Source organism: Pyxicephalus adspersus, chromosome 6 (assembly GCF_032062135.1).
Source record: "Pyxicephalus adspersus chromosome 6, UCB_Pads_2.0, whole genome shotgun sequence".
NCBI lineage: Eukaryota > Metazoa > Chordata > Amphibia > Anura > Pyxicephalidae > Pyxicephalus > Pyxicephalus adspersus.
This window is the reverse complement of record NC_092863.1, coordinates 4,762,979-4,788,512: the sequence shown is the minus strand read 5'-3', so window position 1 is coordinate 4,788,512 and position 25,534 is coordinate 4,762,979. Positions and strand designations below refer to the sequence as shown.

At 39.9% G+C, this 25,534-nt stretch overlaps 2 protein-coding genes across 5 annotated transcripts in view; both read right to left on the bottom strand.

Moving 5' to 3' along the window:
* The window catches only part of RTF2 (replication termination factor 2), an 18,054-nt gene extending 16,944 nt beyond the window's left edge, over positions 1-1,110 (bottom strand). For both annotated transcript variants that reach the window (XM_072414215.1, XM_072414216.1), the window contains exon 1: positions 963-1,110. In XM_072414215.1, coding sequence (XP_072270316.1) covers positions 963-1,031 — 69 coding nt within the window. In that variant the 5' untranslated portion in view covers positions 1,032-1,110. The remainder of the gene's footprint in view (positions 1-962) is intronic.
* A 4,194-nt stretch (positions 1,111-5,304) lies between these two features.
* The window catches only part of CASS4 (Cas scaffold protein family member 4), a 41,393-nt gene continuing 21,163 nt past the window's right edge, over positions 5,305-25,534 (bottom strand). For 2 of the 3 annotated variants that reach the window (XM_072414208.1, XM_072414209.1), the window contains exons 2-8: positions 13,168-13,593; positions 11,716-11,817; positions 11,152-11,292; positions 8,527-9,852; positions 7,625-7,702; positions 6,862-6,942; positions 5,305-6,461 (exon numbers count right to left, since the gene is read on the bottom strand). In XM_072414208.1, the coding sequence (XP_072270309.1) occupies positions 6,045-6,461; positions 6,862-6,942; positions 7,625-7,702; positions 8,527-9,852; positions 11,152-11,292; positions 11,716-11,817; positions 13,168-13,593 (2,571 nt within the window). In that variant the 3' untranslated portion in view covers positions 5,305-6,044. The remainder of the gene's footprint in view (positions 6,462-6,861; positions 6,943-7,624; positions 7,703-8,526; positions 9,853-11,151; positions 11,293-11,715; positions 11,818-13,167; positions 13,594-25,534) is intronic. The other variant, XM_072414210.1, reaches the window with a different exon arrangement.

The following is a 25,534-nucleotide window of genomic DNA, read 5'->3' as shown; positions in this document are numbered from 1 at the left end:
AGTTTCACTCTGCACTGCAGCCAGCATCGAGGAGTCACACAGAGGCATACAGTATCAGGTATTGGAGGATGTCTTATTTGTTGATTTGTCGTTATTTGATGGGGATGCCTTATCATCGGGAAAACACGGTAGTAACCTGACCTCTGGGAGTGCAAAATGCCACTTTTCCTATGAGGAACTTCTAAAGTATTTGCACTTATATTTTAACATGACACCAATGGGAAGCTTAGGGTACACAGTCTAATAGGTGTCCTGTCCAAATCAAATTCCACAAAAAAATACTTTTGTATTTTTCTTCAAGCCATAATAGTATATGTAAACGAATGACCGGACACATATACCTTAAACACCCCATAAAAGGATATTGCTGGGAATCGTATCGCTCCTTTAGGCTAGATTAGCATTAGTTAGGATAGATAGGACACCGATACCTCTCACACCCCCAAGGGGGCTCTAACATGCAATACTGGGACTTGTAGTGCTCTTTAGGCTATATTAGCACATAGTAAAGATAGATAGGACACCGATACCTCTCACACAACACAGAGGGCTCCAACATACAATGCTAGGACTTGTAGTGCTCCTCAGGCTAAATTGGTATAAGTAAAGGTAGATAAGAGACCGATACCTCTCACACCCCACAGGGGGCTCTAACATGTAATGCTGGGATTTGTAGTGTTCCTTGTGCTATATTTGAACATAGAATTGAATGGCAATGGTAAACAGCACACAGGGGGGCCTGAAAAGTTATACTGGAACTTATATTAGTATATAATAATGTGTGGTATCACACTGACGCCTTTACCCTTACCCTGGGGGCCAAAACTGAGATTTTTTAGCCCCCTACTGACAATAGAACATTGTAATGGGTAGCAGAGTTATACTTATTCAATACAGACGACAGGGGTCTCGTAAAAAAAAAGAATGTTAAAATTTATAATTTACCAGCAACCCTCTCTCACCTTCTCAATCTTCTTAGGCCCCTTGACCAGCTCGTGTCGCTTAGGAATGGTCCCCCCGTCGCAACCCATGTCTCTCAAGTCTCTCAGACAACTAAAACAACACTACTTCCGCTTCCGGTATCACATGACCTGCATACGCACACGTCACGTCACGCGTTTCATTCGACTACCTAGCTGCCCCGTTGGCTCCGCCCAGCGTCATGACGTCTTTTTAGCGTCTATATTAGTACGCCTTCCCTCATCCGCCATCTTGGTATACCCCCACATCTTCATGGTATCCTTGGGCTGAACATTCGCCAAGAATGTGTGGTGAGGCAGCTCATATATGCCCGGACTGGTTGTGAATGGTGACATTTCACATGAGCCATAGCTGGCAGGGTGGAGCACATTGTCCCCTAAAAGGGGTATTGGTGCTTGTAAAGTAAAAGCAGACAGCTCCCTGGCAGAGTAATTCCAGCCACCACAAGAGTTCTGTCAGCCATATTCATCATAAAATAATCGTACAGTAACATCTCTGATGCAGCCGGTGAGGTGCAGCATGAACATATCTCTATGGGACCAGCATTGCAAAGAAATGTAAAACAACCAAAAAACAGAACCCCAAGGCCGTGTCAATAATACGTTCCTAGGTTAGAACCCCTGTCAGGCTTTTATTATTGTTTGTGCCCCTCCCCCTCGCTGTGGAGAGATTTCCTCTCACTTCCTGTTCTGTCTAGGGGGGGAAACCTATGAAATCTGAAAACCAAGACAGCGATAGAGGTGAAATCTGCCAATAAGGACACTTTTTTCAATGATAATTGTCTAAATATGGCTAAGGGGAGATTTGTGTTCCCTGTTGTTGGGGTAGTGAAGGACAATCTCCTCCAAAAATATAGAGTTTCTCTTCCACACAATTTTTATCTAATTTTTTTGCTGTTTAGTGTATGGTTTGTGCGTTCTGCGTATTTCCGGACACTCCATACTACTGGCTTGTATTTTTAGTAAATTCAGTGTAAATCTTTCTTCTTTATTCTTCTCTGAATAACCCGCCAGGCATCGCCAGCTTTTCCTATGGCAAGGGGCTGAGAGAGCTAAGCACCCTGCCATGTATGTACATGTATGTAATAATAATATTAAACAGGGTTTATATAGCGCCAACATATTACACAGCGCTGTACATTAAATAGGGGTTACAAATGACAGACAGATACAGACAGTGACACAGAAGGATGAGAGGACCCTGCCCCGAAGAGCTTACAATCTAAGAGGTGGAGGAAGTATTACACAATAGGAGGGGGATATTGATTGGTGGGGGAGGAGAGGACCCTGTCCCAAAGAGCTTACAATCTAAGAGGTGGAGGAAGTATTACACAATAGGAGGGGGATATTGATTGGTGGGGGAGGAGAGGACCCTAACCCAAAGAGCTGTTCAAGTCATGTGTGGCTTAAGTATCCCACAACATCCCACAAACATTTCTTCTAAGCTATCATTCTCCCCCAATATGGTGGACTGCTTCTTTTGAAGGCTCATCATTGTGTTACAAATGTGTCACCACAACACACAAGACACATTGCCATTGTGAGGGGCACACTAACACACCCAGACAATGCAACCTAATATATGCACATATCTAGCATTTGGTTGCTCTGTCTATTTAGCGTGTCCCTCACTGTGTGCTGTATGGTTTATGTGCTTTGTTGTGTATTGGATGACATTCACATCAATGCACACAATAGTTCATCTTCACAGCCCTTACAGCGCTTCCATAATACTGATCAATAAAGCTTCCCAGCTCACCTCGCTGGGGTCATGTCTGTTGATAGAACACAATTTTGGCTTTTTTTATTCCTGGCTGCAGGGTTCATTTTATATTTTACTTGTTGGATGATGTGAGCTTTTTACTCATTGCTGCTTTCTTTTGTAGATCTCTTTCTCTTGATCTTCTGAAGAACGTTGGACAGACTCCCTGCAGTCCTCTAGCCCCCAGGTAAGCCAGTATCAAGTCCAGTATCTTCACGTCTTCATTTCTTATAAAAAGGAACAAGGTGGTCCACCCCAAACTCAGACTGTTCTGGAAAATAGAATCCTGGCATATGTATGCAGTTTTCTTCTCCTAGTCCCTTTTAGCTGGGCGCACCACCCAGCACGTTTCATTAACCACCCAGCTGTTTTTCTGTGGTTACTGAAAAGTTTTGTCGCACATACACAGTGCACTGCCAAGAAAATGATTCTATCCGGGTGGCATTATATTGTGGTCAGGTGGGAAAATGTCCCCTATGCTGGAAAGAATAGCCAATGAAATGTCAACACTTGTCAACATGCTTCTCTTTACTGTCAGCATGTTCTCTGTAAGCACATGGGCATTCAGCAGAACCTGACTGGTTCCTAGTATAGCCTCTCCTGTACTGCTCTGCAGGAAAAGATACCAAGTCATATTTATGCAGGAATGCTCATTGTGTATAACAATACAAATCATTACTTAATTGCTTGGTATGGTGATTTGTGTTGCTAGCTGAGCAGTGATGCACTCTGCTGACTTGATGCTCAGATGCCCAGTATGGAGGCTGTGTTCTCATACATTATTATTACTACACAGTATTTATATAGCACTGACATATTATGCAGCGCTGTACAAACTCCATAGTCATTTAACTAACTGTGCCTCAAAGGGGCTTGCAATCTATTGTTCCTACCATAATTTAATATCCTTAATACAGTCTTAGGTCAAGTTTGGGGGGAAGCCAATTAACCTAACTGCATGTTTTTGGAATGTGGGAGGAAACCTACGCAAACACAGGGAGAACCTTCAAACTCCATGCAGATAATGTCCTGGGACCTGGGACCCAGCTCTGCAAAGGCCAGAATGCTAACCACTGAGCCACCATGCTGCCCATGCACATATTAAGTACTACTGTTATATAAAATATGGCATCTCTATTTCCCATGCAATATGACTTTGTTGTGCTGTCTCCTACTACATGGCATATGTAGGCAGCATAGCATGGTAAAGCCCCAATAGGTTGTGTGAGGTATCAGTGTCCTGTCTGTATATAGCTTGTTGTTTCCTATACTGTTTAGAATATTCTTTCCTTAACCAATAAAAGTTCCTAAATATTTAGAGAAAATTGCTTTTTCTATTTAATATATTGCAATAAGTTGTGCATTGATAAAATTGACATGAGTTGACCCAAACACTTCCTCTGACATTTTGTTGCACCCAGCAGTATTGCGGCAGTAAAATGTATTGCTTTGTACAAGAATTTTCTATATATTTCTCATCTTTCTGAAATATTTACTTACTATTGTTCAACTATTTGAATCTCCAATTGTTTGACTGTTTATATCAGTTTGGTGAATATTGAACTTTGTGACGGTGAAAAGGAAATGAGCTAGAAAAACACAAGACTTTTTTTTTTTGATTTGTATTAAATACACATTTCTTTCAAAATACAAATACAAAGAAAATATTCTGTACATATTTCATTTTAAAATAAACCTTTACAGTATATAGATGGGCCATTGTGCCGCCATTTTGACTTTGATGAGAGCAAGCCAGAGATAATTTTCACAGTGGATCTTCACAGCCTAAATAAAGAAAGCACCATGTGTCTGCCATTGCAGGAATGGATAAAATAAAGGAAAAGAAACTGGTTTTCCTACCCCAATCTGTTTACCAAAAGCTTATAGTTTGGCGTTTGGTAAATCACTTTCATGCTGTCATATCTGCGTCAGGTTTTATTTGATCCTGTGCTATCCCTATGTGGGCACATATATTGTTTTTTCCGAGAGAACTTCACAAATCATACAATTCCCCTGTGTTTTATCCCTTTAGAAATCAGGTAAGTACAGAAAAATAGTCATTGAACTGCCAGGGAAGCTCCTCGTTTCCTGTTGTGGGCTGAAAACACAGACTTTTTCTGGATTGAAATTGCAATTACTGCTCTCAGCCCTTTATTAGTCTTATATTGATCTACTTAATCCTACCACAAAATACAGAGGGAACTTACTGGAATTTTTTTGTCATCCCTTCATCAGCCAGCAAACAAGATCCATACACAGAAACAAAGATGCTGCAGTCCATGGATTACATAAAAAACTAAATACTTTGAGCAAAAGGCCAAGTGCCAAGCATGTCAAGCCATTGTATATTATCAACAGACTTCAGCATCTTTGTATAGCAATGGTTTTGTAGTCCAAAATGAGAACTGAGAGGACACTGTAATAAACAAGAAGTGTGCACAGAACAGCTCTGAATTTCGGATATGAAAAACAGCTGTTTTTTTGCATTTATCAAACACATATAATAAAAAACTTTTCATGGTAATTTTAACAGACCAAAAGGAAATAAATAAAAGACATTCATTGTTGGGGTTTGCATACATTAAAGAGGTTTCTCGGACAGGAAATTAAGGAAAATCTGCAGCAGGGACATTGAGACGGAAATAAAAAAAAGCTAAGTGGGGTTCTAGCTTTGCCATATTTTATAGTAATAAAAACTTTTTTTACTTTTGTTTTTGTGGCTGGTGGAGTTTTACATTCACTTCCTGTTCAGTGGAACCATTGACACTGGTGCAAGAATGCAGGAAAATTTCTGTAACTGAGCCCTGGGTAGCAATAGAAACTAAACAGAAGTTTTAATCATTCCTTACGCCATCCATAACTTTTTTAAAAATGTGCCAGGACCAACAATTTAAACTTTTAATTTTGTTCTTTATATTTTGGCCAAGTGCTTGTTGAAGGTAAAGATGATCTCTTAGTTTCTCAATTTGCTAGGTGATGGTGAATTGTTCCTTGCTTGTTTGTCCTTGTTGGCTGTTATCCAATCATAATGTAGCTCTTTAGCTTTTTAGGGCCTTGGGGTATTCAGACATTGGCCACTTTGTTGATAAGAAAATCTATAATATGGTACCAATAATGATCGGGTTCTTAGCATTTGTACCCCTTTTAGCATTAATGATTTGTAATTGGCCAATTTGAATCACCAGAGCTAATTATGACCACGGTTTGGTTAATATTAGCTTTATTCTCTAGAAAATCCAATGGGTGGCTCCGTTTCTGGGCACAACAAGAAGTCAATAAATTAAAAAGTCAATATGTCTTTGTCATTCCAGCATTGACCTGAAAATCTGTGTGTGATTGGATAACTCGGTTGTCCTGTGCTGCAGCTCCTGCATGGCGGCTGTGTTTGGGTACTGAATTGCAGCCGTCTTAGTTGCCATTGCTAAGTTTTTAAGCAAACTGCACAATTCGCTGCTTTTGCAGAGAATGTCATTGCGAGCTTCGCTGATTTTCACGTCTTGGCACAACATGTCTACTAGCTTCTGCCCAACCATGATGATGAGCTTGCCGTGAGTTATGAAGACCTCCGGAGTTTCGTTTTTGCTTAGGCTGTCACTGAAAACTCTGATAGCCTTCTGAAGGGCACCAAAATATAGATAGCAGTTATCAGATAGGGCAAGTTTCTTGACTGATTCCTGTTTTTGGATCATGTCCGGCTTACTTCTGGGTACTGATGGTTCCTGCAGAGCAAAAAGGCAATTAGTTTTATTTATTTATTTTATTTTTGTACATTTTTCACTGACCAAAAACTGAAACCATTCTTTTTATCATTTTTGATAAATAGGTAAGGTTAAAGGCTGATTTTTACTGTCTGGGTCCTAATGGAAAATCTCCCCAAAATGAGAAATCCGAGGTTTTCCCCTACCGTTTGCTGAACTCTAGCAACAAAAATGTTCATTTAAATATAATATTCAATAAATTATATAAGATACTTTCCGGTGCAAAAATCTTTTGCAATTCTAGATAATACATAAGCAGGGATCATATCACTGCACTGTACACAGCCTATACATAGAGCAGAAGAGGCTTTGGATTTCTCCAGCATTGTCTAGTTGAATCATGTTTATTATTTTCACTTACTTTTGATAAACCAGTAACACTTTTCCCTGCGGGTTGTTCGTTTGTTTGTATCCGAGAATCCGGCTTTATCCATCCTCTTCTCTGAAAAAAAAGAGAAGGAAAAATTGTTCAACTTTCCATTTCTATTGTCCGCTATAACTTATATCCTATTAAACATATATATATATATATATATATTATATATATATTTCTATTGTCCGCTATAATATATCCTTTCTAACTCCACCAGGGGGCGCTGGTGTTTTGAAATCCGCATTAACATCCAAACCTCTATCTATATATGTATGGTATTAAGACTGAATTCTGGGAAAAGAATTTTGTGCCTGAATATAAGAGACTTAGGTATTTTAACTTCAATCTTGCCGAAATTTCTTACAGATCGGTGCTGTAATCCAGTGTGAAACCTTGGGCAGATGCTTCTTTTATTAAGACCAGTCACTGCTGCTTTCCTTTGTGCAGGGTGATTTGTCTTGCATCTGCCCCACTGCTGCAGGTTTCTGTAGATATCCTGTAGTAAATGGATCAGCCAGGGCAAACCTATAGCTCTGCTTTCTGCAAATGCCATGTGTAAAGTGATAACGTCACTGCTACTGGGTAATATCTGCTTTACAAAGGTATTTGGTGCTCACAAAGTGGATTTATATCTTTTAAAGCTATTGAAAATTATTTTAATGAAAGCTTTTTTGCCCCAAGTTTAGCTATGTAAATCTATGTTTAATGTAGACAACAGGATTGTGAGTGGTTGGCAGGATGTGGCCATTACCTTTTCTTCAGGACTGGTTTTGCGTTCAAGCTGCTGCATTGGGGACAACTGCTGCATCTTCTCAAAATCTTCTTTTTTCTGGAAAAGACAAGATGATAAGAATATTGATGTTATATTTAGATTGATAGAAGAATGAGGAAGGTCTGTTTTATCTAGTAATCACTGGAGTGGTTAGTCAGTCTGTTCTCAGATGGAATTTAGATAACAGTTTAGTACATTTTTTTAACCCTGAACTTATAAGAAAGTCCTATTAGCAATCTGATGCTACTCCATTATCTAATACCTGGAAGTAGGGAGATGACCAAGCTGTTTAACTGTAGTATGGAAAAGTCAAGTCTGATGGTAAACTCCTATGATGAGTTAAGCATTACCTGCACATACCTTTATGCTCTTTCTGAAGCATAGCGGGGGACTTGAAAACATTGGTGGTCAATGCTGACATTTACCAAAAAAGTTAAGGGAATGAATAGCACAATTGACTCTCAAGCCTTTCTAGTGGCCACCTATTACACATATAGGCCATTATAGACTAAGGTAGGGGTGCTCTTGACCTCTTCAGGAAGTGAAAGATTTTGGATTAGGTTGCTTCAGGTTTCAGGTCTCCAGTGGTACTCCTGAATGTTTTTACCATAGGCAAAATACCAGGGTATAGCTAGTAATCAATATTTTGAAAAGGCTTGTCTTTAAGACATTCAGTAGTACTGGTTGAATGAGTATCAAACAATATGAATAAAGCACAGCAAGTATTAGATGTAATAAAATAAAATATATATGTACTTAACATTTGTACTAGGCGACCAAAGAAAAAGTCATGACTTCTTGCCAATTACACTGCTTGTCAAAGAGACATCTTCAATAGCAAAGACAGATTGATAAGTTTTGGGTATGAATAAAGTACTAACCTGCAGGTAAACATATCCACTGTCATCTGCAGATTTCTGTTTCAGTAGCTGGTTCTTCTTATCTTTGCTTTTTTCATCTGTTCGGTTTATACAGAATTCCTGAAGGATCTTTGGGTCTGGTTTTGTTGGTACCTGAGGTTTCTGGGACACCACGTGTTCTTTTTCAGATTTCGGCTTTTTCTCTTCTGGCTTTTTAAATAAAAGCTTGCCGTTTGCAATAATGATAGAAGCAAATCTCTTAATGTCTTCTGGAATGGTTCTGGCTACCATGACAAACTGGTCAAGGTCATCAGGTGTTGTGCAAGGTTTATCAATAACCAGTGCTTGCAAAGACCAGTTGCAAAGGTTAATAGATTCTTGATTCCTCGAAAGTGTCTGAAAAGAGTCTGAAAGTGTTTGCAGTTGGTTGGTAATCCTGAGCTGGATGTTAACGTCTGTTAGTTGAGCTGTATGGGCTTTAATGGTGTGGGCAAAGTCTATGAATTGCCTCAATGAGTATATGATGCTATCCACAGCCCTGTGAATGTCCCCAAGGTTTGTTTCCATATTTTCCTGCAGTCTCCACTTGCTGCTTACAAAGATCATTAGACTTGCAATGGAACTAGACACCCGTTCTTGCAGTTCAGTTATATTTTTGATAACTGTTTCTGGCTCTAAAATCACTTCACTTGGGCTGTCAGAATTTGGCAAAGACTCGCTAGAAACTGTGGATGAAGAAGATAAAGTGCTGGTTCGACTTTCTGAACTTGACACAGATAACCTGTCGTTTTGAGGTTTTTGTAGGGATGGTTTGTTGTCCCTCGGCAGTGGTGGAGGAACGTCATAAATCCGATCATTGTGCACCGAGCTGTTCACTTCCATTTTTGGTGGAGACCCAACTGCTAACCCTCTTGGGATATCATAAACATTTTCTTTGGAGTCAATCTTCTCCATCCTTGGTTTCCCAAAGGTTGATGAGACTTTTCGTAAACTTCCATTTTGATACAAAGGGGAAGCATCACGAGAAGCTGGAATGTCATAAACACACTGATTGGCCGCAGTTGACTTATTGGGTGGCACATCATATATTTGACTAGATGGAGAGCTGCTCTCTGTCTTGGAATGTACTGGGCCATATCGAGCTGGTGGCACATCGTACACCATATTTTGATCTATAGAAATCTTTCGGCAGTTTGGTTTTAAAATATTTCTTTCAGGGGACAAAGGGATGTCGTAAATCCAGCCAGACTTGCGAGGGCTGGGTAGGGTGTTGTAATGGCCAGGGACAGGTGGTGTGTCGCTCCTATTCCTCTGAACCTGGGATCCAGTCGGTGGGATATCATAAACCTTAAGGAGATATGAGTTGGTTAGTATATGCATTAAAAATATTGTATATTGCACCAGATCATAGTTAAGTACACAAAGCAAAATTATTTGAAGGTTCTATAAAAGATCTAAAATGTTAGGTGGGCATTTTGAAAATGCATGTCATAAACAATGGACTAGTCCCTAGTATTACAAGTAGGCTCCCTACAGCTGACCTTTTGCCTATTGCGGAATAAACATGCATAATGTGTCACTGTGTAGGGAACCATTTTGGTAAAGACAGGGCTTTGCTTCCTTATGTCAGCCCCCTGATGACTGGTGATCTGTTTAACTAATGGGGAGAGTAATTAAGAAGCAGAGAGGCAGGTAAAGTATGCCTAATTCTATTTATCTTACTTTTTTTTGGAGTTTTTAGGTACTAGGATGTCTATTATTTGGCGACATGGTGTCAGTAATGTATAAAATCCTCACTGTAGGTTAATCACAAACAAAGCAAAAAAAAAAATGGAGCCTAGACATTCATTAACTTCTGGAGCAAGCTGTGCTTTGATAAGCAAAAAGAAACAACTGCAGAGTTTGTCTTTGTCATTAAAGAGTTCTGCAAGTCATGCAACCCCCCCCCTCCCCCCATCAAGCCTCCGTCCTGCACACGAGTGAGCAGGGAAACCCGCTTCATATCTAGGAGTCGTCCGTATGTCCTTAACTTGAGGACTACCTGTATTTCCCACATGCAGTATTCTCCCCAGCCTCTTTTATATGGGTGAACCCATATGAAAGTTAGTTAGAAGTTAGGTCACAATACAGGGCCCATTACCCCTGAAGCTTCTTCCCACCCAAATTAGAAAAACGGAGAACACTGCACATGGTATATAATGTATTTGACGACTGACAGTCATCTGATTTTGTGTTTTATGTTAGGTGGATGCATGCCAATTATTGCTGTAAATATAATGCTTCCAGGTATTTAATACCATTTGCACAAATTATTATCGCTAATATTCCTTTGCCTTTCTTTCATGAAGACAGTGCCAACATTGTTCAGGCATCATTTAGGGCCAGGAGCATTTTCCTTGACTGAGATTCCAGTTCAGAGATAACAAATTTGTGTACCTGTGCTGCAACTTTTAGTAGTCTTATCATTGGGGAAAAGGAGACTTATGAATTGCTTGCTTCTGCCTGCAGTAGACTGACAATCTAATCCAAGACAAGGTCACTTGTCTATCTTTTCTCCATTGTAAAATATGTTATTTAGTATACTGTTGCTATATATTGTGCCATACCAGGAATCCAATATTACAACCATTGTCCATTTTAACTTACATTGGAGGTTTTGCAGGACTTGGTGGATTTCCTTTCTGGGGTATCCGGACTTGATGGGATATCGTAAATTTGCTGTTGACTTTGCTCCATTGTTGAGTAAAATGGTGACCGTCCATTGACTGGTGATGGGGTTCTACCTCTCTGTAAATACATAAGTGAGACATTTAGCAGACGTTCTAAGTGAATCAAACAGTTGTTTTAATAAATGTTTTGTTTTTTTATTTAAAGCCAAGCATCTATAAATAAAAATCAGAGCCCCTGCCCAAGCCATGAGTGGAACTTTATGGTTCCCATCTATATCTGAGAATGACTATGGGTCAGCCACCAGAGAGACAGTAAAAGGTTACCAATGGTCCCCTATATAACACCCTGCACAGAAAGATTCTAGAAGATTCAGCTTATAGCAGGAAACTAACAGCAGAGCTAAGATTACAGACAGGGGTAGAGTTCCGGTTGGGTTATACCTGGCCTCATTGCACTAGCAATGTAGAAAACAAGAGGAGCATTCTAAACTCTGGCAAAAAAAACAACAACACTGACCAGAATCAATAAATAAAAGTTTACCTGAGTGGGTGGTGTTGTGTTCATTTTGGAGGGTGGGACATCATACAGCTCCGTATGTTTTATACTGGAAGCCTTTGAGGCTCGTGGAAGAGTAAACAAATGCTGTATGCAAGAAAACAGACAACAAAATAAATGCAATCATTATTCTGTCATCATGGAGCCATCAAACTAAGTGGATATTTCAGTGGACACTGGTTTACATCACCCGCCGACTCCTTTATCACCTACGCCATAGAAGCATAGAGACCCAATGATGATGTTATTGAGTCTGTATCCTTTCATCAATGATACTTGATGAGTCAGTAGGCCAAGTTCAAACCAAAGTTACTTGGATTGGAACCTAAATAGGGCTTTTCCTTGCTCCTTTATGCAGGAACAGTAGTATGTGAATCGGGTGGGCTGCCAAAAAACTGAACCTGTTGATTTGCCTGACATATGCAAGACATAAAGGCAACATTGCAAAAAACTATTTAAAAAAAAAATCATAGATATAGAAAAGTTTTAGCATATTATCCTAAATGAATTTTATAAAGTTGCATTCTATCTTCCAGTACACAGATGTCTTCCAACCTGAGAAAAAAACTACCAGCAGTGGCTGACTCTTTGGTAAATAATCTCAAACAATGGGCTTTCTCTGTAAAGACCATTCCCTAAATGTTTTTTGGTCATTTCTGGCTGTACCTTTAAAAGCTCCGTGGCTTAGGACCTCTACTTTACAAACCTAAACAGCCTGCTCCTTACAGGATACAAAAAAACAGCATTTCTATAAATAAAACATTTTGCTGACTGATGAGGAAAGCAGGACAGGAATGCTTCTCTCCCTGAGCCTGAAGTGGAGGGGCCTGCGCACCGTCCTGTTTTTGGCTTCTGTAGGGACGTAACCCAGCTGCTCCGAACAGCTGAATATGTCAAGAGCTTAAACATTTGTGTCGTACAACATCCCGGAGCATCAGTTCAACAAGGCACTCACAACATTGCACGGAGGTTACAGCTACAACATTTTAAGTTGTTGTAACATTTTCATAGTCAAAAGTTTTGTTATAAAAAGTCACGTGTCCAGTGAACTCAATAAAAAACACACAAAAAACCTCATACCAGGAATAATTCAGAGAAATAAATAAGTAAATAGGGAGAAATAAGTCATGTTGTTCTGTATGTGTCATGGTCCTTATAACGTAAGATCCAATTTGCCCTAATAGGGAAAAAAATCCTACCTAATCCATTTGTTGTGAAACAATCTACAAAGTTGCCTAGAGCTAGCTCCTGTCCAGGACTATTGCCAGTTTACACAGCTCTTACTATAAAAAAGCTTAAATTTGTAATGTAAGGTTTTCAATTGAATTGCTTGCTGTCCAGCCAAGGGCTCATAGAACTATTCACATATATGATTTTCGGTTGTGATTGCCCGGCACCCAGAAGAACACTTGTTGACATCCAACCACATATCCTTACCTGATTAGAAGAACTGTTGGCTTTTTCATAAAATATTTGTGCTGGAGATGACAGTGGAGTCTGATAGATGTCCCCAGAAGTGTCCTTTGATGTTGGCGAGGTCATGTGCAGGTTTTCCATCTGTTCATACATTGATCCGGACTCCGTCTTGGGTGCAGAAGGCACCTGATAGATGTTTTGCTGACTTTGCTGCCTTCCGAGAGAGTTATAGTTGAGGTTCGTCAAAGGAGAATCGTTCTGGGGGATGGAAAAGAGCTGCAGACGATTGGCTGGAGCAAGGCCTTGCCGTCCATGTAGATAGCACCGCCACCATCCTTCACTGCCGAAGATGTTCTGTTCCAACACGGTCAAGATGTCCCCTTTACGGAAGGCGAGCTCATCTGAGCATTCGGCCTTGTTATCGTATAATGCTTTGGCCAACATGTTCTGTAGGAGAAGGACAATAATGAGTTAGATTAACATGGAACTGGACACCGGAAACCATATTCAGAAAGCTTCATTACACCCACTTCAATAACAAATCTAAGAAATATATATATACACGTTTTCAAGGCCTCTTGAAGATGTCATACACCAAAACATTTCCTATACCCAGATGACTTCTTTTCAGGATTTCAAAAAGAATAACACAGTCAGCTTGACCTCAGACATAAAAGTGCTGCAGTCCTAACCTCTTATATTTAAATGGATTTGCAACTCATATTTAGTGAACTCTGTCGCTGGTACCATTCATTGTTGAGCTAAAATGACAAGCATGTACTCGTGGAAAGAACAGTATGTTAAATAGAAGCAGATCTGCAATATGGAGACAGATGAAACTCCTACAGGAACTTTGAAGTAGAAAAATAATTATTAGCAGACCTTTCACCGAGTGACACGGTTGCTTTCTGTTCAAAATAAACCAACCGTGTTAAAATCCTTATTGTGCAATTCCATTCAGGAGACTCTGTGTTCAACCTCTCCTAGATTTAAAAGGAATTCTGTCACTGGTTAAAACTGGCTGAAATGGTTATATAAATGGGGTCCATAGCCCCGAGAACCCTAAAATAAAGATGACCTATTACTCAAATGCTTCAGGCTACCATCCCTTTCTTTTCTCCTTTCCTTCCCAGGGACAGACTTCCTAACCAAAGTTACTGGGAATCTTTATTGGATAATGCAATTATTGTCATTCAAAACGATCATTTGTGATCGAGTTAAGTGTTGTGTAGTCCTGTATCCATACTGCTCCTCCATAGATTCAGTACACTCTAAGACACAAAATGTTTTTCTAAAAGGATCCACAGGTGAAAATAAAAGCAAAATATCCAAAACAAAAAGAATACCAAGGCATCCACCACATGCCACCACATCCAAGGTCTAGTAAGCTGTATTCTGTGAATATATCATTATAATATACAGTATTCTTCAATGTTCTTGTGTTACCTTCACTTTAAATAAGTTCCAAAACGTATGCTAACTTTAAATAAATCAGATACTCTCTTTAAATACCCATTAAAGTTAAATGTCACGCAAAGGCAAATCCTTGCTGTCTTTCGGGCATCCAAATTGGAAGCAAACGTCAGCAGAAAAAAAGTAGAAAGTTGTTTTGGGATGCTGGTAAGGAAACCTGAAGCGCCTATATTTTTATCCTGAGCATTTGCTGTATGAGCAGCTGGTTTAAAGGGAAAATGACTCTTCTCAGCTGATAACATGGAGAGACCTGTGAACAATGGTCTCTTTCACTCTGCTGGATGACCGTCAGCAGGTCCTGGACCTACAGCTGTCACACACGCACATAGCAGATCTCACTTCTGTCATGACGTCCTCTGTTTACTGATGGGACAGCCAACGCATGCAGCGCTCCTAAAATGCACCTCCATAACCTTTAAATCTCTGTATTTTTATATATATGTGACAGGGATTAATTTAATGTCACTTGTATTACAAAAAAGAACAGATGTCATATCCTTTGCTTACCTGTGAAAAGTATTTTTGTGCATCTGTAAATCTATATCTCCCAATTCCTCCATAATAATAAATATTCAGGAAGCAGAGACAGTGTAAATTACACAGCATGGGATACAAGGATATAGAGAACCTCCAGCAAACCATGGGATAAAAGGATATAAGGAACCTCAGCTGTCAGTTTTAATCAGCTGAATACATTCCATGTTTATAAAAGCAAAAGGTGTTCAGTCTGTTTTTTTAAGAGAGCGGCAGAATAGGAAAACTTGCCCCCCCTGCAATCATACTGCAGAGAAGAACCATTGCTCCATGTGTTGAAGCAGTGGTCTCTCTGCACAGGTCTGAGCTTGCTCCCTTTGAGTCAGAGATTGCCCCTTGAAATCAGCAAATCTCATGCTCCCTGCTGATTAAAGGCCCCTAGCTTTGATTCAGCTGGACCTTTACGGAGAGACCATAGCTTTCACTCAGAGAACCAAGGTTATACTCTGCAGCACAGTTGGAAAACTGGCCTTTCTGCTCAGGATGTGGCTGCTTTAGAAAGAAAAAAACAAACTATAAGGCTACCTAATTGTCATGCCCATGGAAGATATTTACCAGAACCCAAACATTTGTAAGCAGTGCCCCCCTATAAATGATTGGAAAAATCTTGCACGTTCTCTTTAAATCACAAATGACCCGTGAAATGATTTGAGGTACTGGCAGCAAACTGTTAAGCAGCGGTTGGACTCGGCTCTGAGAGACTGTAAACAGACTAGGAACAGAGAATACAATGTCCTTGTGGGCTGTTTTCTCTATTGAAATCTACATAAAAGGACAGAATCACAAAAGCGGACGGAGAACAACGTCACCAAATGCTCCTGTGAGCCTGTATCAAGATGGCCAGAACAGTCGCCTCCCAGAATCCCCTGCAACCTAAATATCTCCTGATCCATGACCACATCTCACAAGGGGGTCTCCACATAGGTCACGGCTTTCCTTAAATTAGAAAAATGTTTTGGTTTTCTGCATAAACTGACAGGCAGAATGAGAGTGTAAGGTGACGTTCCCCGAATGTAACATAGTGCTTATATGTGGGCCTTAAAGGAGTTGTTAGAAAGTATTTGTATATATCTTTCCCCGATTGTCTAAACAGTGTTCGCTTTATTTAACGGCCTGGTCCCACATGGAACATGACCTGCCTGTGGATTGGATTTTCATTTTCTTTTAGTTCAGAAGCTATCCTATATCCCTGTGGCCATGGACATGTCAGTTCTGAATTCAAATCAGACAACCTTTCATCCTCAGAATCCTACAGCGGATCCAAAAACAACCCCAGAAAACTTTGTATGCATGATTCAATTTGACAGGGAAATATTCCTTCCTGGTCACCTAAATCAATCACAGAAACCCCCAGGCCTGATTTATTAATGTTCTCCAAGGCTGGAGAGGATACACTTTCATCAGTGAAGCTGGGTGATCCAGCAAACCTGAAATGGATTTCTTCAAAGTCATTTGCTAATTTCTAGCAAAAGTTTTGAATCCTGGACCAGATCTATTGCAGGTTTGCTGCATCATCCAGCTTCACTGATGAAAGTGTATCCTCTCCAGCCTTGGAGAGCTTTCATAAATCAGGCCCCTTGGATCCATGTTAAATGGTGTTATCTATTATAAAATATTTTGAGCTAGCTCCCATAGTGCATAATGTTTACTGTAAGGAATTCTTTCAGGATGCAGAGGGGAAACTTCTTGTGGATGCATGGTGCAAGCTAAACACTTCTATTCAAAAAGTGTATTAAATGGATATTTAATATAATGCAGCTTATCATTAGTGTTTGCACGGTATGGAGATGCAGCATTGCCAATGTAGGACAGTACTACAGAACACCTATGCTCCTCTACATAGCATGGAGGGGTGTTCTATAGGTGCGTGATTTGTCTCCTTCATTGTATATGTAACACAGCAAAAACAAAGCTAACATGACTTTTACTACATAAGTTTTGCTTTTACTACACGGCTGCCCTGTAACTTGAAATCACAGCAGGTCACAATGGGTTCATGTAAAGGCGTATTTTCCGATAGTTCCCAGAGAGACTTCTACCTACAATTATACCTTAAACACAGCAGCGGTGTTTCCTAAGCATCATTATTGCTTCCTGCTGAGATTTAGAATTTAATTTACCCTTCCCCTTGCCCACCAGGGCTAATGACACATCTCACAAATATGATGGTAATGATAGTTTTGGACGGCGCAGTGTCACGCTGCGGCTGTGGGATCCTAGGGGTGAGACCGCTCACACAGGAGCCTGGGATCTAGAGACTTGTGGTTGGGTTACACAGGAAGTCCCTGCAAACATATTCTTCCCTATTTCAGGGCTGTGTGAAGCTGGGGATATGTATACAAACACATATGTCAGCTGCCTGCTGCAATCTGTAAACCCCGCACTCGTGGCCCATGAACCCCTAACATAAACAGCCTCACCATAAAGGGGAGCTCCAACAAAAGAGTTGTCTTTTGTTTGTAAGCAGTTAGAAAAATTGACATATTGCGAAATCCTCTTTTTTGGTTTCAACAATCCCCACTTTAATAAGTTACCCCCTGGGTAGTGTGACACAGTTTTATGACCATGCACAAAATGTGCCTTACATGCATTATACATTATCCAGGCATACACAACTTTTTCAATAGATAGTAGTTTGATTTGATACGAACATTAAATCAGTGATAAATAGTAGGGCCTCTGTTCCAGATGTTAATACTGGAAATGGGCACAGACCCAACACTCCTCTCACTGAATATTTAAGGTGCCTGGTATGGGAGATCTACTGATTTGGATATGAGCGTCTCATTTTAGTTTCTGGAACTGTTGACAGATTTCATTTAGGAATCCCAACCCCAATTTCCTTAAATTTGTAGCTGGAGTGTGTCTTTAATACTGCAGCATTGTGTCCATCCCAGACTAGCTGCACGGTCATCCAAGGCTTGACATGATTAGCTTGCCAGCTCGTTCCTAAGACCTAACAGCCAGCAGGTCGATGTACCCTTCAGGCACCTTTTACTTGCCCGATTAATCAAAAGGACGTCATTAACTGCCAGATCAGTGATTTTATGCCTGGCTTGTACACAGAAGCCCTTTATAACATGTTGTCTCATTAATAACCCTTTGTTCACCCTTAATTAGCTCTTACCTGGCTCTTTAATCCCCTTGTTATGTAAAGTTCCCTAGTTGATTACAGCCAGGAGGGAAAATGCCTAATCTTGCTGGAATTTTTTTTAAATTAAAACTTAACAGCAAGCTAAAGCAAGTATAGAGATAGGTCATGCATTTGATTAATATAAAATTGTAAGTAGGCATGCATAGGCATGAATTCTATCTAGATGGTTCCATACGTACCTACATATAGAGTGTCAGCCATTTTTTTTGTCAGCTCCAACATTTACCATATGTCTTAGTGACATGGATCAAATATACCTAGGAACAGTTCTGGATTTTTTTCAGTTTTCCAAAAATGTGTTTTAGGTCAGTGACGGAAACGAATGGATTAGAATAACAGAGATTTGTAACTGAGAAGTGTCTAATCTACAAATCACCTTTTTCACATAATAAATATGTGTATACAGAAAAATACATATAGAAGAATAATCTTGTAAAGATATAATAAAATATTCTTAAAATGCATATTGTAATAACACATCAAAATACAAACTTTCTTTAATGATCCTCATTGACCAATGGTTGCTGAGCCATTCACGGAACACTGGTCCTTTACATCTTTATGTAAAAGGCTTTAGATTTAATTCTTCCCATTCATAGGGTGTGCCTAACAGATCTCAGACAGGTCTAATTACCTGATGATCACATTGCTGTCTCCTGTAACCCTGAGGAATATTAGCATATGAAAAGGCATTAAGCCAGGGGGCACAAAGAAGAAGAAGCCATCTCAGAGGTGTGTCAGGACCCAACATCTTTATAAATTGATCACTCTCATTTCTCCTGTCTGCAGATAACAGGATAGGCTGTAAATGCCTTTTGTCTATTAAAAACTTATTGGAATTCTTTACCATCTCCAGCTGGTCATAGACTCGAGTTGACATTTGCCCAATAAATTAGACAATCTTGTCTATGGGTGAGGAAGATGACTGCTTGGATTGGGGAATGTTGCTTTGAACCTAATTCTCAGCTCACCTCCTTCTAAGCTATTTGTCCCAACCAGCAAGATTTTGCTCCATTACTAGCGATTGATATTCTACCAAAGAAGAATCTATTTCCATTAGGAAAAGTAGCAGTTGCATTATAGTTATTCTGCCTTTGGTGTCACAAATCAAGTTGTGGAGACAGAAACTGCCACAGGGAACTACTACTATTATGTGATGTTATTCAGATTGCAGGCAGTTATACCTTAATTTAGATGAGATGATTAACATTATTTTTTATCTCATGTTTGCACATAGACAGTGGGTGCAGGTTATTTGACAAAATGGTGGCAGATGTCCACAGATTGGCAGCTCTTGGAACATAGGACATTGGGTAAAATAGAGAAACAAAGTTTTTATCTGGGTCGCTATGGATAATACTTAGGTCATCAGAGATTACCTTGTTTGTAGAGAAGCAAATGAAAGACTTCCAAGAAAATGTTGGATAATGCCTTCATGGCCGATTGTCCTCTAACATCTGTGAGCACCTTTGGACCTTTACTTACAGAAGGAGTTAGGACTGGAAGGTTCTCAGGAACATCTGTGTTTGACATGGTAATTGTGACATCACCTCATTTAAGACCCCATGCTGAGTTACAACATCCCAAACTAGGCTTCAGCTCATTGTTCCATTGTATCTATCTGCATATGAATGAGAAGAGTTTCTGAGTGACCCCTCAATGGACACACTAGAGATGGGAAATCACAATTTGCCACAGCAATCCTCAATGGTATCATCAGGCGGCAATCTGACACTGAATTAGTAAAGGAAGGCTCCATTTTACTGGCAAATATTCACAAATGGGCTGTTTCCTGCCTGGAGATCTGTGTGTGGATTTCCCACCACCCCTGTCAACTTTGCAGAGCAGTTAATGCAAGCCAGATGTGCAGAGATGTGGCCTGCAGCTGCTGCTGCTCAAAAGGATGCAAACTGCATAGAAGTGCTGCAACCACCAGCAACTAGACTATATTCCCTTGTTTGTCCTGGTTTGCTCCATGTTCTAAATGTCCACAACTGGGGAGCAAACTGTGTGCATGTAGCACATAGAGGCTTAAAATGCATGGAATACAGCTATACAATAACAAGCACTCAACTAAATAATATTTACCCATAACAAGCATATATTTGCAATCTAACAGCGAATTCTAGCCCCATAGACAAACAAGCAAAGTGAATTTAAATATGGAGTTAGTATACAGGTACTCTATTAGTTCCTCCATCACTGGACCCCTTTCTGGTTAGCCATTGCTGCACAGGTATCAACACACATGAGATGTGTTCTCCCAATCCAATTGGTATTAACTAATGGTGGTTTATAACAATGCAAATTCCGGTTTCATTTTCAGCTCAGGTATGCAGAAAGGATTGCTAAAAGGCAACTGCTGGTAACAACATAGGACTTGATTTACTAAAGCTCTCTCAGACTGTAGAAGATAGACTATCATGGGAGAACCTAGAACAGATTTGGTCCAGGATTGGAAACATTAGCCAGCTAAAAGCAAATGATTTTTAACCAATACCAGGTTTGCTGGAATTAGCCAGGTTCACCCATGATAGTCTATCTCCTTCAGTCTTGGAGAGCTTTTATAAATTTGGATCAATGTGTTGTACAAGCACATGTTCAACCCAAAACCATTGAGAAAATAGTACCAAAATGTCCAAATATACAGTTACAATACAGCAAAATGAAATGAAAACATGTTAATGCGTAGACAGTTCCACAATTTTACACGTTTACAAGCAGAAAATGTAATTTATAATGCAGGTAAAATGCACCCTACTTTGTGTTAAATTTGAACAAACTGCTTTAAAAAACTTTTACTTTCTAACCCCAATATTGGGAAAAGTTTGGAAAAGCCATTATAGTACTCATCTTCTAATGGAGCGTAGAACAGGTATGCAATTAACTATTATGTTTCTTAGCACTGCAAGGGCATTGTATAAATAAGAGTTTTCTTTTTTTTGTATCAGTCAGGAAGCATTTATTGCTGTGATAGTAAAAGGTGTACACACAGCAATTGCCTATTGAATTCCTGTTGCACTTAGAAAGACCTTTTGGTCCAGGAGGAGTAAAATTCTTCCACCCTTCTCTGTACAAACTGGTAGAGACCAGCCTGAGTCACCTAAGGTCACCGCAGCCATTACAAAGTGGCTAGTGACAAGATCACGCCATGCTGCTCCCATGTCAACAGCTCGGGGTATGGGTGCTGACAGAGACACCCACCTTTATCTCTGCTACAATTGATGTCTTCAAAGTCACAGGGGTCGGTCGGAAACTAGGCTGTGACAAAACAAGGGTAGTGAGGACATGCAAAGTGCAGCACATCATGGCAGCCAATACAATATCTGAATGCTCATTTACAGATAAATCTATCCAAGAGAATGGCATGCATTAAGAAATATGCCGTCAACACACAGGTATGCCATGCTGACAGATGCAAAGCAGGCATCTGAGGGCTTGTTTCCTTTTCTACATAGATAGGTAAATGATCAAATTTTATCTCTTAGCTATTTCATGCACACCATTCAGCATCAGCCGCGCACCATTGCAATGGGCCAACATAGCTGACAATGATAAACTTAACAATGTTTGACATCAAGACAAATTTCACCCTTATAAAAAAAAGCCTGAAACAAAGTCCTCCATGCCAGGTTACCATGTGTTCTTGTAACAAAAGCTGCAGATTTAGACTTAGCACTCATCTAAGGCAGAATACCGTCCACGTGTGTTGTATTTGGGGTTTTATGTTTGAGCAATAAAAACAACTTTCAACAAATTAAACCTTTTATGAGGTCCCACAGATTTGGTTTGCTTTAACACCCTGAAAACCTGATTGCACTATGCAAATCAAATGCATTTCAGCTGGGGTTATCCCATGATATTGTGGAACAACAGATTGCCCCATAACTGCTTTTTTTCTGCTAGTGCTGAAGAATACATCCCTAGCTTAGGTCCTTGAACACCATCTACAAAATAATATTTTACATTGTCACTTCCCCCAACTGCTCTTATGACCAAATATTTCTGCCTTGGCACCTGTCGGTCAGCTGTTGTTTTGAACTCGGGATGCTTTATTAAATCACATTCGATGGTCTGCAGAGTATGGGGATGATGACTTCCTCCTTAGTAAAGAATCAGTTTATGGTGCCCAGAGGCTAAAGAGGAAGTCTGGGAAGATCAGAGAGCCTGGGGAAGGGGGTGCAAGACTCAATATTAGGGTCTCCGAAGGAATGACCCATGCATATATTAGAGCTACATGTCTACTGCTCAAATGTTACCCCCTGATCTGAGCTTCCACAGTAGTAATCTGTAAAGGGCATTTTCCTTCTCATATTTTCTGTATATTAATAAATCTTCCAGTGAAACATATTTACCTTTGTTTATTATTCTCACTTTGATGTGTGATATTTGAGCCCCTTTATACTTACTCCAGTTTTACCAAGTTCCATGTCCCTGTGCCTATAGAACTAAATGGCTACATGCACCGTGCAGGTCACAGAGCCCTCAGGAGAAACCACACACAGGAATCTTTTTATAAACCTGACATTAATATTAAAGAGATTTCTGGAGGAGTTAAATGTTTGAGCTACCACCGATTGGGTTTTTTATGAAGGTGCAGGCTTTGGCCCAGGAAATCATATGCAACTGAATATTTGTTCCAGGTCCATGATTTACTAGGGTATGTCAGCATGGAACAGGATGGTAGCACTGGTCTGTACTCCTAAACTTTACTTTACGTGAAATTGTACTTTCCAACCCAGTACTGCCAGATATGTAGGGAGCATGTGACTTTCATCCCATGCTAGGGCTTTTTAATTGGCTGCTAATGCACCCAGTGCTGTCACATGGGTGTGACTTGGAGCTTACACAGGAGTTCTTTGCTGAACAAAATGGGGTGGTGGATTAAATAGGAGGTGATTATGGTAAAGTTGCCATTTAGGTGAACATGTACAAAGCACAAAATCACTTCAAGTCATTCATTTAATAAGAAAAGTCAAGCTGCATCACTAATATAGGTTAAAAGGAAATAGATGACGCCGTCCTCTGACCTCTGCATGGTGGCATTGGTGCACTGACTTCATTCAAAGTAAAGTTAAAGAAGTTCATTTTCTCTTCATGGCACTTCAATATGCCCCAAGTTTAGAGAATGGCAGCTTTCACACATGGATATGCGGCAGATTTTCTGTAAACTGTATCTTCAGGATTTACAGAAAAATGAATAACTGATTCTCATTCTATGTCCCAGGGAAAAGTGTGTTTTTACAGCTTATGGCTCTCTAATTAATTCCATCTGTGTTTCCCTCTCCCTTCCACCTGGTATTGCGCAGGCAGAGTGAGATCACGTAAACTCGGGACATTTAAACATGACAGCTGGAAATGCACAAGACACATGTCAGGGTATAGAAGACGCCCAGCACAGGGGGTCATAACACAACACAAGCTCATATTATACGATTTGCATTGCAATGTAGATCCATAAACCAGTTTACCATTCAAAGTGCCACTGTCACCCTCCAGTGATCACCAATGAGTCACCAAAATGGCATTGCCAGTCAGCAAACAGGACTGACTCATACTTCCTACAGGAGATAAGTGTGTATGTCAGAAGGTTAAACCACTTCCAGATGTAAACTTTATAAATTATGTCAATTGAAATATTTACTTCCATTTATGTAAATGGATTGGTAAATGTTTACCAGTATATCCAATAAATCTACCTATTTCTGTAAAAAAAAGCTATTTTTCTGTGCACGGTCATATGACCAGTGCCCGCATATGCAATCTCTGTTGAAGGGGCAGACTGGTGAAACCACATGATCAATGCCCGGGTATTGGTCACCTGATCAGGCAAGGCTCCTCATTTAGCAGGTTATAGAAATTAAACTTTCAGGGTTACATCACGAAGAGTAAATATTGGAATGCATCCAGTTTTGGTTCCCTTTAATAACACAATTCAGCCACTACAGCCATCCAACACAGCGGCAAAAAATGTCAAAAATTCAGAACGACACAAATGTTTCCAAACTCCATTGCGCAATCGACAACAGAAATGAAGCATTTTATGTCTCAGTGGAAAAATATACCCAATAGCTATTACTAATGATTGACTGCTTCACTTCGGGAAAACAGACTGCAAAATCATTAACATTGACTGGACTTGAAAGCCAAAACTAAGTTTTTGTTAAAGTGTTGAAACCAAGGTCGTATTTTTTTTTTTTTGCAAAAAAGGGAAAAATTACTTCCTGTCCCATACACAACAGGAAATTACAGTGAGGGGAGGAGAGCCCCCCAAAGAGTTGTCACTGGAACTGGTGTCCCCATTGGAAGGATTCTTATCAAATCCTATTATGAAAATGATGGATTTCCTCACTGTTAAAATGCTTCCCAGGACAAAGAGAGGAGTGAATCTCTCCCAGTGGAGACACAGCGAGCAACAAAAACATGACAGGGGGGTCTAAATACCCAACCACAACTTTCCCACTCCAAAACTAACCCTATAACTCTGCAATATTCAGCATTTATTTATGTAATGCTCACAGACTGTGCAGGAGAAGAGCAGGGAATACTAATAAATCATGGGCTGAAACTTTTCCAGTTTCAGATCTGCTCAGCAGTGCGGAGGAGGTGTGGCAGCACAGATATACAACAAATTCTGCTTGCATGGGGGGTATAGAGATAATAATAGTAGATTTAGCCACTGTTGAAGAGCAATGTCTGAGCTAAGGCTGCCAAATTGTGCCCTTGACCAACCATTCCATCTGGTTTACCAACGGGCAATCACTTTGCCCATTATTCCCAAGACTTGGCACCAGCATATAATGCTTTTCCAATCATTGGGGGTAAGAAAAACAGGGAGCAACCTCACCGTGCTAAGGATGCTCCAACAGATGGAAACTCATGATTGGATTTGCTGGATCATTCGTACACATGGCACAATTTATTCATGTTTGTTCTGCATTTACCAACCAGAAAAAAATGGTTGCTTGCTATCAGTCTGTAGGTGAATAAATTTTACATTCTCAAGCAATCCTAAATCTTAACAAATCAGATCTACTAGATTGCAAGCTCTTCGGGGCAGGGTCCTCTCCTCCTGTATCACTGTCTGTATTGGTCTGTCATTTGCAACCCCTATTTAATGTACAGCGCTGCGTAAAATGTTGGCGCTATATAAATCCTGTTTATTATTAATAATAATAATACTAACAATAAAAGTAAAAATCATCCCAAGTCTAAAATTGGTCTCTG